We start from the raw sequence: 17,538 nt of genomic DNA, 5'->3' as shown, positions 1-17,538 counted from the left end.
CAGCTCCACCGGAGCCACGGACCAATGGACCCTCTGCAGGAATGCCTGCGGCAGCTCCACCGGAGCCACGGGATCAGCGCGGGCGGCGGCGAAATGGCCGTGCGCCTAGGGCACGAGAAACCCTGGTGCCGGTCCTGACAGAAAGTAACTCTCTCTCGCAGTCCATGGAGTTACGCCGGTGCAAAACCAGTGCACTCGGGAGCAGACTCCGGCCCCATGACTCGGTTTCCCTATCTTAGAGAGGTTGCGAGGGATAATTTGCCCTAACCTGGAAGGCGCTGGGTGTTTTTAGAAAATCCGCATCAAATAGGACACAGCTCCAGCTCCGATCTGTTGTGGGCGGAGATTGCTGTTGCTATCACAGTCCCGACCATGTGTTGTACAAGCTGTGATCTGCACCATGGCAGTGAGAGGGAAAACAAGGCAAGCTGCTTAATTCAGTCCAAGAACCAGGGATGGCTCAAAGCAAAGGAGCAGGCTGTATGCCTGAGGCCACACAGACGCCTACCGGTGTGTGCACAATTCGTATCAAACCCTATATGCTCATTACTACCATTACGCGCTCAAGCCAAAATAATTCTGTGCCAGCATAATGGCTGGTGCAAACGGCTCACCCTTAGGGAGTGCACAGGGATGAGAGCCTGCAGGTGGCATCTCCCCAGTGGTCCTCTAAGGCCAAGGCATCCCTGTGCCATCATCCTCTGCTCAGGTCAGGGCTTGTAGCTGAATACTACAGTGTAGGGAATGAATTGCCTGCATGGATACATGTGCATGCACAGATCCTGCTTTCTCCAGTAGCCTTTGATCACAGAGATGGGGAAACACTATTATCACCATTGTGTGATGGGGAATGCGAGTCAGCAAGGCTCCGGACTCTGGAGTAGAGCTGGGTGAATATATTTCAACTAACAGATTTTTCATTGGAAAAAAAAAAATTCAGGTCCTCAAACTTATTTTTAGACTCCGAGCTGAATTTAGCAAAAGGTTCCACTTTAAAAAAAAATAGTTTTAAAGCGGAAACGTTTTGTTTCGACCATTTTGATTCAAATAGACATTTGACCAATTAAAAATAAAGGGAGAGGAGGGACATGTGCAAAAATAGTTGACTTGAAACAACTTCCCCACTCCCAAATCATTTGGAATCAACTTAAAACAATTGTTTTTCAAGTTTTTATTTAAACAACAATTTACAGGGGGTGGGTGAGGGGAGGGGAGAAGGCTCTCTGTTTGAATTGACAGGAATTTTTTCGGCTCAGTCGTTTCAGACCCCGGACTGAAAACTCCATTATTCACTGTCGTATTCCTGAGTCCCACTCACCTGCTCTAGCCACTAGAGCAGCGATACTCAGACTGTGGTTCGCGAGCTGCAAATGGCTCTTTAATATGTCTCCTTGCAGCACACGATGTTAAAACATTGTGTGATTTAATTACAGGTCAGTCTCATCTTACGCTGGGGTTACGTTCCGCAGTCAGCACATAAAGCGAAAATTGCGTAGAGTCAAAATTACATTGAGTGTAACGGCAGGCGGAATCACCCACACTACAGAAACAGTATTTCAATTGTTATTTTTCTCTTTTTTTGTTTTTTTCTTGTTTTTGCCAATCGCGTAAAGCTGAAATTGTGCATGTTAAATGCGCCTAAGATGCGACAGACCCTTATTAACCAATTGGAAGGCTTTTACTGTGTTATTAACCACTTGTAGTTGATTAAATAATAATACTATATATACAAACTAAATATTTCCCCTCTCATACTGTTTAAATATGAATGTCTAGTACTATAGTAAATGAAACAACGAATTCACCCTACTGTGGCTCTTTTGGGTAATGTTAATCACTAATATGGCTCCTGAACCCTTGAGGTCTGGGTATCACTGCCCTACATGAAGCTGCCTCTAAGTCCCCAGACACAAGCTCAGATTGGGTACTGTGATTGGTTTGGGAGACATTCCGGCTTTGCCTCTCCCAGACGAGCCTCGGTGAATGGTGTAGACAGTGCCCACGTCTGCTCATGCCTCTCCACACTTGGTGGTTCTCATTTATGCTATTCAAAGTTGGTGGGAGAGGTCTACAGGTCCTTGCTCATGTCTGGCCTGTTAAACAGCCTTCTGAAGTGTCAGTCTGTCAGCAGCAGGTGGTCTTTTTTCTCGTGTCACTGGAACAAAAAGGGAATCTCTTCAGATAACAGAATCTTCCCTCCCCACACCAAGAGGCGGGGAAGGTGCGAACCGTCAGGGCTATGGGCAGGATATAACCTGCTGGGAATGATAATTCCCTCAAGCCTCCTCACCCCCCTCGTGGTCTCCCTCGAGCCTCCTCACCCCCCTCGTGCCTCCTCACCCCCCTCGTGGTGCCTGATCTGATTTAAAAACTGGCCCAGAGAGTCTCCACTGCTGTCTGCCTGCAGTGACGGGATAGAGTAGGACTCGGGAAAGGCTAGGGGAGGGCAAGCACTAGTGGAGGGCGGTGGGGTGGGGTGGGAGGGATAAAAATGGAAAAACTAATCAAGAGAGACGAAATGAGGGTCTGATGTGACTTGCGGTTCCATTTAGCGGCTGCGTTAGGGGATGCGTTCCAATCTGCCTTATTAATGCATAGCTGAGACACATGGCCTGCAGAATTAAGGAGCAGGATCTAATTTTATTTTGCAGGGCTGAAATTAGACATACACTAGAAAATTCCAGCATGTCCTGCTCGGCTGTCTTTCTCTCCCAGGGAATTTCTGCACATTGTGGGGAGCAGACCCTAGTGTCAATCAACCTCACTCCCTTGGCTCCGTTCCCCACCTGTGGGCTGCCCAGCAGAGTATGAGATGGAGCAATAGCAAATGACTCCCACTAAGGCATTCCCGGGGGAGGGCAGCTCGGGAGGTGCTGCCCCGTGTTGTGGACAGATTGTAAGTGCCCAATCCAGCTGCGTGTGTGAGAGAATCCTATTCTGCAATGCTTTGCATGGAGCGTCTGCAACCAATGCCTGCCCCAGAGTTTGAGCTGGAGAAGGGGCCCCTGCCTCCTCCGCCTCTATGTGTGTTCATTCACCTGGAACACGGAGCTGAGAACCCCAATGTGCGCTCTGCACTCACCTACCAGGAGTCCTGCTACCTCTCCACTGTCATTGCTCAAGATGGAGCCTGAGCGTGACAATGTGCCATGCAGGAGGCTCCCCTGAGTAACGCCTCCACAGCTGGCCTCCCACATCTTTAACCAGCTTACAATAAGGCAGGCTTCCTCCTCCTCCTCCCCCAGGACTTGCAGTCCTGCTGTATTTGGTATTGATCTGGGCAGATGCATCCTGAGCGAGGCTAATGCGTTCCTGGAGTCCACAGGGAGGGAGAGCGAAAGTCACTTGATTTAGTCTGATGTGCAGCTCAGGCCTGTCTCTCTGCAGACAGGAGAAGCTGGCTTTAACCCTTCATGCACCAGCATCCTGCACCATGAAGTCCTTATTATGGGTTCTCATAGCACATTGAGGCCCCAGCTGAAAGTGATGCCTTGTTGTGCTAGGCACTGTGCAAAGACAGAGTGAGAGACAGGCCTTGCCCCAAGGAGTTCACAGGCAAGAGAGAGAGAGTGAGAAACTGAGGCACAGAGCAGTGAAATGACTCACTCTAGGCCGCCTAGCAAGTTAGTAGCCGTGCTGGGAGTAAACACCAGTGCCCTTTCCGCCAGCCAGCACTGCCTGCCGTCCTGGCATGATTAGCCTTGCCCCTGAAGCCAGCAGGGAGAGGAGTTCTCATAACCTACAGCCACTCCTTGCAGGAAGAGTTTAAATGTTTCCTGGTGGTCTTGGTGTTGCTCTGTAGATGCTCAGTGACTGTTGTTCTTCAAACACCCAGGGCCCTCCTATGAGAGTCCCCTTGCTATGCTATGGGGGGAATGTTCTTCAGTTACTGGGCTAGGAATCGGGAGATGGAGGTTCTAGTCCTGTGTGATGATGGCTAAGTTATTTTCCCTCTCTGGACATCAGTTTCCCCATCTGCCACATGGGGCTAATGACATTGACCTATGGCAGAGGGGAGTCGTGGGCCAAATCCAATCATTGAGACGATGGATTATCTTGTTGTTAAGGTGCCAGCGTGAGACTCAGAAGGCCTGGGTTCAGTTCCTGGCTCCACATGTGACCTGGGGCAAGAATCTCTCTGTGCCTCACTTTCCCCCACCTGTAAAATGGGGGTGATAATCTTTCCTTTGTCCTGCCTATCCTGCACATCTCTCTGGGCAGGGGGTGGTCTCTGCCTGTAATGTTGTACGATTCCAAGCGCCAGGGGGCCACAATCTCAGTTAAAGCCTCCTGTCACTACTGCAGTGCTAATAATACAAAATCATTCATGTTTGCTTTAGGAACACCTTCCAAAGAAATAACACACCCAGGGCTTCCCCATAGTCTTGAGATTATCCTCTCATGACTCCGTGCCAGCTCTTGGGATTTAAAGTATTAGGGCATCAGTTAATGAGACAGAGGTCTGCTCACTACCAGGCCACTGGTTTAAAATCAGCCGAGGTTGGTAGCAGCAGCAGCTTGGGAACTTGCACTGTCCTCCCCATTGTCCTTTTCTTAACCAAGAGAAATGCATAATTGCCGTCAAACTGGACCACTTTTAGAAGGACAAAGGAAACAAAAAAGCCTCCTTTTCTGAGGGCTTAATGGAATTGTTGTGAGTGACGGTGCTTCTCAAATCTTTCTCGTGTGAGCTCCGGTTCGGAGTTTGCCTAAATAATAGCAGAGTAGTTGTACTTACACCCTTTCCCCCAGCCTGTGTCTGGCTTGTCTATAGATTGTACATTGTCTGGGACAGGGACCATCTACTTCTCTGTGCTAGTACAATGAGACCTATTCTTGGCTGGCCTTTAAGCATGACCGCAATAAACGTGATTAATAATTACTGCCGGAAGCGTCTGCTCCCTGGTAGGAAAGGAGATTGCAGGTGCAGAGGAAATTAAGCTGTGCAGAGACCTGGCACAAAGCTTAAACAACACTTAGGTCCCACTTAAAGCCGTAAAATAACACTCGGGTGGCGTATACGGCCTCTTCGAATTTCACCCTCCGTGAAGAAATAGACTAGGAAGTTAATTTCATCCCAGAGAAATCCTGCTGACTGCAGTTGCTTTAGTCCCCAGCTGAGTTTCTCCTGGATTAAGGAGGAAAGGCAGGGGGCACCACATGCATGCACACTGGTTTACTGAAAAACCTCTCCATGAATGAGACTCCACTCATCTAGGCTTTATCTCTTTAATGCATCGCTTTGTTGCCTTGTGTGAAGAGTTGGGCGTTCTTGAGAGCAGCACTCTCCCTCTTGATTGCCTTGCATCCTGCCGCATTGTATTGCTTCCTCAGCCCTTGACTTTCTGGGTTAATAAACGGTTGAGTGCAGTCAAAATGGCACTGAGTTGAAGAGTTGAGTGCTGGGCTCGAAACACAGGAATGGTGAGGGTACGTCTACACTGAAAACAAAAAACAACCCCGTGGCAGGAAGAGTCAGAGCTGGGTCAAGTGACTCGGGGTCACGGGGCTCACGCTTCAGTGCCAAAAATATTAGTGTAGACATTCCCGCTCGGGCTGGAGTTCAAGCTCTGAAACCAAGCGAGAGAGGTCAGCCTCAGGGCCTGAGCGTCAGCCTGAGTGGGGATGTCTGCACAGCTATTTTTAGTCCTGTAGCGTGAGCCCCAATCAGTTGAGCCAGGCTCAGAGACTCGGTGCCACAGGTTTATTGACTTGTTGCAAGGTAGACTTACCCCGGGTGCCCCTCCTACAGCCAGGACACTGGCCTTAAACTCTGGGTTTGGGATCTGTTCTTTGTTCGCTTCCTTTGGAGGGATGCTGGTAGTTAACTAGTCCAGTTTACATTTGTTTAATTCTTCCTTTGAAAAAAGCTAACCAGCCAAACTCCTCCCTTTTCAGCCCAGTCTAGGGCTGGATGCTACATAATCTTTCATCATGCCAGGAGTTTTACTGGCTTCATTGCATACATAAGGGTTTGCCGAATCAGTGCTTTGGATGGTAAGGTATTTGGGCTAGGGACATGCTTCTTGTTGTTGTTATTTATATGACAGAAGTGCCAAAAAGCACAGAGGCAGAGTGAGACAACCACTGCCCCAAAGAACTTATAGTGTGAATCAGGGATACTCAGACTGATGGGGTTCAACAAGGACAAGTGCAGAGTCCTGCACTTAGGACGGAAGAATCCCATGCACCACTACAGACCAGGGACCGAATGGCTAGGCAGCAGTTCTGCAGAAAAGGACCAAGGGGTTACAGTGGACGAGAAGCTGGCTATGAGTCAACAGTGTGCCCTTGTCGCCAAGAAGGCTAACGGAATTTTGGGCTGTATAAGTAGGGGCATTGCCAGCAGATAGAGGGATGTGATCGTTCCCCTCTATTTGGCTGTATAAAGAATGACCTTCAGAAAGGTCTTGTGTTGAGATGATCTTCCCTCTGAGAGAGGGCTGCAGGCTGTTCCATCAGATGGCCACAGAGAATTACAAATTGCTCCATCTCTTCCCCTCCCCTGCTGGTCACAGGAGAGACCCTGGGACATAGATTTGGCTTCTTTGCTTTGCAGCATGTTGCTACACCATTTGTCCGACCAGGTTTGCAAAGGACGGATTCGTATGGAAGAGGATAGCTGTTGTCATGGGTGGGGTACTCTTGATTCAAAAGGTCTGTTTGTGTTTCTTTTGTTTGAAGGCCTTTTAAACCTAGAGAAGTTGCTTCGTCAGTTCCTTATCTCAAAGGACACCCTCTCGGTCCGGATGCTGGATGACAGCCGGGACCCTACCCCACTCCTAAAAGAAATCAGAGACGACAAAACTGCCACCATCATTGTCCATGCGAATGCCTCCATGTCCCACATCATCCTCCAGAAGGTAGGCAGTTGTGAAATTACAGTATCCTAAACTGTCTTGCTTCCACCAAATGATCCTTCTGCATGTGTGTTGTATGGTTCCGGAGCTTAAAAATTCCTACAGTGCGGCCGAAAATTAGCTGCGCTCCAGGGAGATTTCCACTGATTGATGCTGAGGTCCTGGGGATAACAGTTTGCTCACTGCCTCTGGGATTCTGACTGTAGCACAAATAGATTAAATACTCTGAGTGCATGACCCAGAGGTGTCTGGCTTGACGTCCAAGATGCCAAACTCTTACTGCTCCTATTGACTTCGAGCAGGGGCAGCTCAGCGCTTTTGAAAAATTAGTCTGCCGGCAGTGTAGACTCTCTTTTCTGAGTACATCTCTGTTGTGTTTCTCTGTCTTGTTATTTTTACCAGAGTCTGTTCTTTTATTTTATTGTCTCCTCTACAGCTGTTGTGTTTGTTTCGAGAGTTTGGTTTAATCTGAACGTTGGATCCAGTTTGGGCTTCCACTTTAGTGCAGTTCTGCAGAGCTGTGTGGAATGGGAGGCTTTTTAGCCAATTATCAAATGAAATAGATATAAGTTCTGACTCCCAAGATTCATCTTTCAGTAGACCAATGGGCCTAGACGAGGGTTTCCTGACAGTGTAGAAAGTGTGGTATTCGGAACGCTGAGTCTACAAAACCGAATCCAAAACCCATTGGATCCAGTGGGACTCTCCGTTGGTTTCAGTGAGATTTGGATCAGGGTCATGATGCTGTGTGTTATCTTCACTCCAAGAACAGAATGCATGTTTTCTTCGCCTGATGTTTTAGGCTAGTGGTGGTCCTATACGACTGTCAGTCCCACTGGCGGTACAACTACATGCTAGTTTCCACAAAGAATCTTGTCCACAAGGAAACCGTGTGCCATGGTACCAACCTACCAGAGTTGGAGAGACTTTGTATAACAGCCGCCATCTTGGCTCACTCATCAGGGATTGACGTGGGGACCTCCAGAGCTAAAGAACCCATGCTCCCACGCTGCGGCTGTAACAGACTCAGATGTGCTGTCAATGAGCACAGAGGGGCACCTGTAGCTCATGTTTCCTGACAGTGTAGAAAGTGTGGTATTCGGAACGCTGAGTCTACAAAACCGAATCCAAAACCCATTGGATCCAGTGGGACTCTCCGTTGGTTTCAGTGAGATTTGGATCAGGGTCATGATGCTGTGTGTTATCTTCACTCCAAGAACAGAATGCATGTTTTCTTCGCCTGATGTTTTAGGCTAGTGGTGGTCCTATACAACTGTCAGTCCCACTGGCGGTACAACTACATGCTAGTTTCCACAAAGAATCTTGTCCACAAGGAAACCGTGTGCCATGGTACCAACCTACCAGAGTTGGAGAGACTTTGTATAACAGCCGCCATCTTGGCTCACTCATCAGGGATTGACGTGGGGACCTCCAGAGCTAAAGAACCCATGCTCCCACGCTGCGGCTGTAACAGACTCAGATGTGCTGTCAATGAGCACAGAGGGGCACCTGTAGCTCATGTTCTCCAGTCAGTTATGTTTCCAGCTAGACAGGAAATGGTTTTCCCATCCCAGGAAAATTTCCATGATTTTGGAAAATGCCTGTATCCTGAATTGAGACGAAAATTCGAAGTCTCAAAAATGTTTGTGGACCAAAATGTGGAGAGAAAAATTGGATTGGGTCAGTCACAACATTTTGTTTTGATTTTGACCTTTTAATTATTTATTATTTATTAGATTTCCACACCCCCACCCCCAATTCACTTAAATTTCAAAACGATGTATCGTTTTGAACTGAAAAATGGTATTTTTCATTTTAAAAATGAAGAAACGGGACATTTGGAAACTTTCCCCCAAACAGGGGCTTCATCGAAGCCAATCCTTCCCACTGAACATTTGTTTCCACTAATCAGTCTTTTCCAAATGAAAAATGTTAAATTGAAAAATTCCTGGTCAGCTCTGGCTCCCTTTGCTTTACTACTGTGGTGAAAAGAATATGAATGTTGCCTTGGGGATGCAAAGAAACAGTGGCAGAATTTCAATTGCAGATAGCTACTCTTGGGAGGTGAGGCATGAGGGCTGATGAGCGTCCATTCAAAATATTCCCCTTGTTAATCTTTGCTGGTACAGATGTCAGACTTCGGTCCAGAGACTGACATTAGACTAAGGCTTCTAATAGAGTCTGCACTGTCGCAAGTGTCACCAGCTGGATCTCTCATCAATCCATTCCGGGGTCATTTTAATTGCACATGTAAAGGCAACATTGTCATTTTCGCTGAGGAAGCACTTTGCTCTTTTGATTTTTGTTATTTCACTAACCCCTCTGAAGCTTCTTATGTGCAGGAAATCAAAGACGAGGGTTCAGGTTGGGGTGGGTTTGTATTTATTTATGTATTTCGTCTCTGAGTTAATAAAGGATTTGAATGAGCTCTCTCACTGTTGAGGGCTATCCCCTCAGCCTGTTGCCATAGTAATTTTCCACAGCTACAGAGCACAGTGGCTTTTTAGACACACTCTCTCTCCCTTCCCATCTCTGGGGGATTCTCAGGCCATGACTGATGAAGATGTCAAAGACTGAGAAGATTTTGCAGCAATTCAGTAACATTTAATGCAGTCGCCCTGTGCAGAGGATTCCAAGGAGGAAGGGAAGTTGTGAAACTGAAGCTGGTGAAACTGGAAGTTATTTCTCTCTATACTGGGAGAGCAAGCAGAACAATGGGTGAAGATAATGATTATAAAACAGTTTCCTCCTTTGAGCTCAATCCAAACAGAAAGACTGACATTAATTGTAAAAGACTTTGGATCAAACCCTGTATTACCAGCCCTTCTCTTGATCTCTGCTACCTTTGGACAATGAGGCAGAAGCTACAGCTTCTCATATTTTTCTTTCCCCATATGGTCTAGAGGCACATGATTGCTTCTTATATAGCCAGCCTGTCGCAGCTTTGCAAATAGGTATGTTAAATGAATGAGATCAATGGAGGAAAGGAGAAGGCCTGTTGCTTTCTTTGATTGTCTTCCCTTGAAATAACACTTCCTGATTTCAGAGTAGGTCACAGGGAGAGCAGAAATTGCTGCTCTCTCTAGATATGAAAACTGTGTTGTGCAGCGGTCAGAAGATGAAAGGCACTGTGGTCTGGTGGTGGAAGGCAGTGGTCAGAGCACATTGCCTGATGATCTGGAGGATCTAGTTTCCCTCTGTCATTAACTTGCTCTGTGTTCTTAGGCAAGTTATGTTCTCATGGTCTCCCTTTCCACATCTGTAAAAGACAGGCGATACCGCTGTCCTATTGATCTGTGTCCAGGGCCAGTGCAACCCATTAGGCGACTGCGTTTGGGGGACGGCGGCCGCCCCGGTCGTCGGTGGTATTTTGGGGGCGGGACCATCCGCCGCCTCTGTCAGGGATGCCATTTTGGGGGTGGGAACTTCCAGCACCTAGGGCGCCAGAAAAGCTGGCAGTGCTCCTGTCTGTGTCACAGAGGTGTCTGTAAAGCACTTCCTAGTTCTTGGAATGGGATTTTTAAAGCACTCAGCCTTCGCCAAATTCTGCTCCCACTGAAGTCAATGATATGTCAATGTTGGGGGAGTAGAGGTAGTCCAGAGTATTTTGAGGCTCTTATCTTAACATGTTGTGCATAAGTCCTAAGTGGTGTTAATGTTAAAGTTCCTCTGCTTTCCCCTCCTTGCCCCCGTCTTTTTGTACTTCATTTTCCAGCTTTCAGCTTATCAGCAAAGGGTCCCAGCAAATAGCTTCCAGGCTACAAAATCTCCTTTTCATTTTCCCTGCAGAGGATGCATCACGCCAGCTGTTCGTGCATCAGTGGAGGCTGTAGATTTGTTATGTTCATAAAGATCAATAAAAACGATAAGACGGTTAGAAAACATGACCTGCAAGGAAAGGTTGAAAGAACTGGGCATGTTTCGTTTAGAGAAGAGAAGGCTGCATGAGGGACATCATAATGGTCTTCAAATAAGTTAAGGGCTTTATAAAGAGGATAGTGATTACTTGTTCTCCAGGTCCACTGAGAGTAGGACAAGATGTAATCGGCATGATCTGCAGCAAGGAAGATTTATATTGGATAGTAGGAAAAACTTTCTAATTCTAAGGGTAGTTAAGCTCTGGAATAGGTTTCCCAGGGAGGTTGTGGAATCTCTCCTCACTGCAGGTTTTTAAGTACACATGAGACAAACACATGTCAGGAAGGGTGTTAGGTATACTTAATCCTGCTTTAGCTCAGCGAGGTACGCTAGATGATCTCTTGAGGTCCCTTCCAGCCCTACATCGCTATGTTTCTTTGATCACAGGCATCTGACTGAGAAAGGGGAAAAGCAGTGAGGACTCCTCCATTGTGAAGACAGGATGTTTGCGGGGAGCAGCATTGTCTGCCTTGCTTTGAATCTTTACCTACTGCTGGTTAATCAGGCCAGGAGCGCTACCACATCTGTATTTGTTTCATCCCCCCACTTCCTGACACCAACAGCCTCCAGGTGGGGGGCAGAGAAAAGAAGGGAAGTGGAGGAACTCCCCGAAAATCATTCGGGATGATTTGCACATTGCAAATCTGAGCATATTTAATGGTTGGTTCATTACAGGGCAAAACAAACAATGAATTTAATTGAAACTGGAAGAGGAGTGAAACTGGCGGGGGTGCCAAGCCACCTGATACAAGAGGATGAAAATTGCCATGCAGAATTATTTTTCAGCTGTGTCTCTTTACTTTACCCAACAAGACATTGCTGTGTATTCCTTCCCTTACAGATTGTCTGTGCACACAAATAGTACTGCTTTAATTCTACTGATATAGCTAACCTCATGCAATCCCACCTAGTGTGGACACAATAATGCCAGTATAAAAATTCGATTCCATATGGGGAGGGAAATACTCTGTACTGGTATAAGACACCTTTTATACTGGTATAACTGTGTCTACACTAGGGGTTGTAGCAGTAGAAATATATTGATTTTTTAAAAAACTCACCTCCCTAACCAACATAGTTACACGGGTACCAAATCTGTGTGTAGACCAGGCCTGACATTAGAATTGAATCTTGTAAAGACCACACTCTGGGTTGGATCTTCAGCACGTCATCTGGCAACCGGGGACTGTTAAAACCATTGTTGCTAGTAATTTATGCAAATAGCCCCGTTTCGATTGTTATGTCTTCTGTCCCAGTTCCCTTTGTCTTTATTCACCTGTGATGAATTGTCTAAATCCTGGATTAGAGCTGGATGTAGGGAGGAATCCTCTGTCCTTCATCATGCACAAGATTGAATTAGATGATCACAATGATCTGGGATTTTAAAAAATCAATGAATCTTTGGGTTATTTGTTTGTACAGTGGGGCCAGTTTTGGTCCATAGGCACAACTGAAATAGAACTAAGTAATAATGTATAATAACCTGCAGCTTCCATTAACTTCAGTGGGAGGTGCAATGGCTTAGCACCTCTGAAAAAGCAGATCCCCTGTCTTTACTTTAATAGGCCAAACTATGATCCTGGGTGCTACCTTTTATGGCTTTTAAAAGGACAAGCAGAGTCCTTCATGCAAAGTGACAGATATGAAAAGCAAATCTGATACAGGCTCCCCCAGTACTGCTGCTGAGATGGAAGATTGTCACTCTCTAGCCTAATCTCCTTTCCTCTCCTTCACAGGCAGCTGAACTGGGAATGGCGTCAGCCTATTACACATATATCTTCACTAATCTGGTAAGACGTTTTCTCAGCTCCTCTCCCCTGCATGTAGTGTCATGTTAATGGCAGGAGATCTGCCCTGTCTTGGTGGTGGTTGGTGGAACCACACACTCAGGGGGATGTAGGAGGATTTATAAAGTTGGGGAGAGGTGCTGGCGAGATCTAGGATCCTTCCAGTAACCCAAACTTCAAATGACAAGACCTCGCTTTGACACATGTGCGGTGAAAAAGGCTTAATCCACCAGTGGCACTGATTCTGTAGAATGGGAAACAGACACAAACACTAAGGGGGTTCTCACACGCCATATCCTGAGACGTACCACTCTTTAGAACCAGTAAGAGAGACACCTGATGTCCCGATAGGGAAAGCTGGGCTCTAACCACAAGGCCATCCTTCCTTCCCTGGATGAGCCAGGATAAAGAGGTGTTAGGGATAGGTAAAAGCTTCATTTATAACTTAGGCCTTACTCGAAGGACCTGATCCAAAGCCTTAGAAGACAATGGGAGTCTTTGCACTCATTTCAATGGGCTTTGGATGAGATTCTAAGCGACTGATCCTGCAACACCTGCTTACCCAGTGTGACTACTTGCATGAACAAGGACTGCTTGTGTGAGTAAAGGCTGCAAGCTTTAAATGCAGCCACAGGCTTTGGTAGCATAAACCAAGAGCTGAAAGTTAAGCCATTCCTTAAAGAAACTTTCCACTGGCCCCTCTGAGTCTCAAGGATGGAAATTAAATTCTAAAAAACAAGATGGTGAATCTAAAAAAACCAGACCAAACCGATCATGTTTTCCTGAGGCAGAAATACTCTGTAACAAAATGGGTTGGAGTCTCAGCTGGGGAAATCAGCGCAGATCCGTATAGCCACCCTGGTTTGCACCACATGAAGATCTAGTTTGGGTGAAAGGGGAGCAGGCTGTTGTAGTAGCCAGAGAGAGGGCTGCAGAGTCGCACACAGACAGGGATATGAGACATGTCTGTGTGTCACAAGGGGGAGTGACTGTGTGCATTGGGGGTGAGGGAGATGGAGTGCATGTGTGAGACAAGGAGAAGGGGATTGTGTGAATGCAACAAGTGGAGGGAGTATATTTTGTAATGTGGCTGATTGGATTTAACCTTATAGCTCCTGTTATCACTAATGGGCATCATGTGGCTAGATTGCCATGTTCTGTGCTAAACAAGAGGCAGTGGGCTTAAGTAAAAGCAGTGGGGAAGCCAGGCTAAAAGGCTCTGCCATCCAGCTGGTCTTGAAAACAAGCCACCAAACAAGGTGAGGGATAGCTCAGATGAGCCCAGACACCTATCAAGTAGGGATGGTTTAGGGATAATGAAATCTATCCTGCCTTGATGCAGGGGGATGGACCAGATGATTAACTGGAGGTGCTTCCAGCCCATGTGATTCTCTGATTCTATAATTTCTATGAATATTTATGCCTGCGTGCCAGGAAAGCCGAGAGCTGAAGCATGCTGTGTGTCTATGTATTTGGGTGGGAGACAGACGGAAGCAGACGGAGCCAAGTGTGTAGGAAGGATGATCCAAACGTAGGAGAGGGAGAACGAAACGGATGGGTGACAAAACTGAGAGCGAGGAGGGGAAATGGTGTGAAGAGCTGGAGTGTGAAAGGAGGTGTCAGAAAGAGAAACATTCCACACACAGTCTCCCTCCCTGTGCTGATATCATTCCAGTTCATGCTCAGAGCCCACTCCATCATTCCTAACTGTAGTCAATACCATTCCACAGTGGACTAGTCCATTTGGTCCTAGTCCTAATTAATTCAATATAAATGACTGGCAACTGCATGAGTAGTAAAGAAGCCCTTCTAGAGCTCAGCTGGTAACCTAAATCTTGAGCACAAAGTCCAAGCTGCTAGGATCTTCAAATGCCAGGTTACTCTGTATTCAGGTGGTGGTGGTTCCATATTGTGGTTTCTAGTCCAAGCGTTCCTCCTTCCAGTGAGCATTCTTTTATGTACCATCACTCCGAGATGACTCAAAGAAGATCAGGTGCTGTACATACATGCAACGAGAGACAGTCCCGGCTCATGACTGTTCCCCTTAGTCCCTAATCCAAACAAGTTGTTATAATGGTGTCCCCATCCCAAGAATTGCCATTCCTATAGGTCTCCAATCCCAGCAATGGCTGTTCTTCTTCGAGTGATTGCTCATATCCATTCCAGTTAGGTGTACGCGCCGCGCGTGCACATTCGTCGGAAAACTTTTACCCTAGCAACTCAGTGGGCCGGCAGGTCGCCCCCTAGAGTGGCGCCACCATGGCGCTCCATATATACTCCTGCCGGCCCACCCGCTCCTCAGTTCCTTCTTACCGCCCGTGTCGGTCGTTGGAACAGTGGAGCGCGGCTTAGCTGACCTCCACTTCCCTAGCTACTCGTTTTCTCGTATATAATTATGCAGTTATAACACTTTTATATATATATTTGTATGGTTAGTTTTAGTTAGCGGGGTTCAGGAAGTAGCCCCTTCCATGAGCCCAGTGCCGGAGCCATGCATGGCTCACCGGGTTTTAAAAAGGGGCCCGGCTTGCCAGAAGCCGCGGCCGAAGAGAGATCTACATGACTCCTGTTTGAAGTGCCTCAGGGAATCACACTTGACAGATAAGTGCCCCATTTGCAAGGCTTTTAAGCCGAGAACAAAAAGGTGCGGGACTTTCACTTGCCCCTCCACCTTGGGCGTGGAGCGATGTTCAAGCGGCGGGCAGAAGCGCCTCCTCGGCACCGGACCCCGCCGGTACCACCAAGGCCTTTCGGCACCGACCGTCGCCGGCACCGATGTCGACTCGGCACCGCTCCCTTCTTCCGAGGTCGAGAGAATCTACGATTCCTGCTGGTGCCTGGCGGCTCCCCGGCACGCGCCGTGGTTGAGCCCCCTGCTCCCGCTACTTCCGTGCCACCTGCATCGCAGCCAGAGAGCTCGCCTCAGTTGCGTTATCCGGCACCGTCACCTGCAGAGGCACCGATGACTTCGGCTCCGTCGATTCCAGTCCCCCAGGACCAGGGAATCCGGTGCCTGGCAGCTCCCCGGCTCGCGCCGTGGTAGAGCTTACTGCTCCTGCTGCTTCTGTGCCAGCTGCACCACAGCTAGACAGCTCGTCTAAGATGGCTCGCCCGGCACCGACGACGTCGGCACCGTCGATCCCGGTCCCACGAGGGCCGTAGAATCCGGTGCCTGACGGCTCCCCGGCACGCGCCGTGGTTGAGCGTATTGCTCCTGCTGCTTCCGTGCCAGCGGCACCGCAGCCAGAGAGCTCGTCTAGTCGGATCGCCCGGCGCTGACACCTGCTACGGCACCGATGACGTCGTCACCGTCGATCCCGGTCCCATAAGGGCCGTAGAATCCGGTGCCTGACGGCTCCCCGGCACGCGCCGTGGTTGAGCGTATTGCTCCTGCTGCTTCCGTGCCAGCGGCACCGCAGCCAGAGAGCTCGTCTAGTCGGATCGCCCGGCGCTGACGCCTGCTACGGCACCGATGACGTCGTCACCGTCGATCCCGGTCCCACAAGGGCCGTAGAATCCGGTGCCTGACGGCTCCCCGGCACGCGCCGTGGTTGAGCGTATTGCTCCTGCTGCTTCCGTGCCAGCGGCACCGCAGCCAGAGGGCTCGTCTACGTCGGATCGCCCGGCACCGACACCTGCTGCGGCACCGATGGCGTCGGCACCGTCGATCCCGGTCCCGCAAGGGCCGTAGTATCCGGTGCCTGACGGCTCCCCGGCACGCGCCGTGGTCGAGCTAATGCTCCGGCTGCTTCCGTGCCAACGGCACCGCGGCCAGAGGGCTAGTCTAAGTCGGATCGCCCGGCACCGACACCTGCTGCGGCACCGATGACGTCGGCACCGTCGATCCCGGTCCCGCAAGGGCCGTAGAATCCGGTGCCTGACGGCTCCCCGGCACGCGCCGTGGTTGAGCTCCTGTTCCGGCTGCTTCCATGCCAACCAAAGCCTCTGAGGCACCGACAACATCGGCACCGTCGATTCCAGTCCCACAAGGGCTATCGAATCCGGTGCCCGACGGCTCCCCGGCACGCGCCGTGGTTGAGCGTATTACTCCCGCTGCTTCAGTGCTGACGGCACCACAGCCAGACGGCTTATCTAACTCGGTTCTCCCGGCACCGGCACCTACCGAAGCTCTGATGACCTCGGTACCATGGATCCCGGCCCCATGAGGGCCGTCGAATCCGGTGCCTGACAGCTCCCCAGTACGCACTGTGGTTGAGCCTGCTGTTCCCTGCACGCCGGAGATGTTACCAACGGCGAGGGCTCTCAGTGCCATGACAGAGTCAGTGCTGCCTGACCCGGGCACCGCCGGTACGGGTAATACAGTCTCTTCAAGGGACTGTCCCCTGTCAGTACAGCAGAGCGGCACCATCCATGATCACGGTCCCGCAGACACTCCAAGTCCTGTCGGCACGCCGGACACCACTGGCAGTCCCGGTACTGTTTTCCTCGGTACTGGTCACACTCGCTGCACCGGTCGGTATCCCGTTCGCCGACCCGCTATCGGCACCGTTCCGACATCTGGCACCGGGGCAGGTACCTTGACTCCTGTAGCTCTTCTCCGAGCCTCGAGATCTCGGTCGACCTCCCGACACCGTTCTGGTTGCGGGTCTGGATCTCGTTCCAGGTACCGATACGCCTCCCGATGCCGGTCCCCGGTGCCGAGTTGGGCAAGGTCCGAGTGAGTCAGAGACTCGGCCCGTGCCTTCTTTTAGTACCTCCATGGCCATCCGGACACGCATCCGTGTCATCCCATATGCGCAGATTTTATGCTCAGGACCACGATCCTGATATGATGGCCAGCGGGCGCCAGCCCCGAAGCAGAAAGAGCCTTGGCGAATGCAAGGTGTACTCTGCAGGGGCCCTGCGCCTCTGGGTAGCAAAGCAACAAGCCTTGCTTAGCTGCGATAATTATAGCACCTGGGTGGAGGAGTTTCTCCCTCGAACCTCCCACCTAGAGTTCGCTGCCGTCTTGG

The 17,538-nt window shown here is 49.4% G+C and overlaps 1 protein-coding gene across 2 annotated transcripts in view; it reads left to right on the top strand.

Annotated features, from left to right (window-relative positions):
* Positions 1–17,538, top strand: part of GRIK4 (glutamate ionotropic receptor kainate type subunit 4) — a 276,706-nt gene that overhangs the window by 169,216 nt on the left and 89,952 nt on the right. For both annotated transcript variants that reach the window (XM_030538143.1, XM_030538142.1), the window contains exons 6-7: positions 6,685–6,863; positions 12,515–12,568. In XM_030538143.1, the coding sequence (XP_030394003.1) occupies positions 6,685–6,863; positions 12,515–12,568 (233 nt within the window). The remainder of the gene's footprint in view (positions 1–6,684; positions 6,864–12,514; positions 12,569–17,538) is intronic.

The sequence above is a fragment of the Gopherus evgoodei genome, chromosome 19 (genome assembly GCF_007399415.2).
Source record: "Gopherus evgoodei ecotype Sinaloan lineage chromosome 19, rGopEvg1_v1.p, whole genome shotgun sequence".
Lineage (NCBI taxonomy): Eukaryota > Metazoa > Chordata > Testudines > Testudinidae > Gopherus > Gopherus evgoodei.
This window is presented reverse-complemented; position numbering and strand designations above follow the sequence as displayed.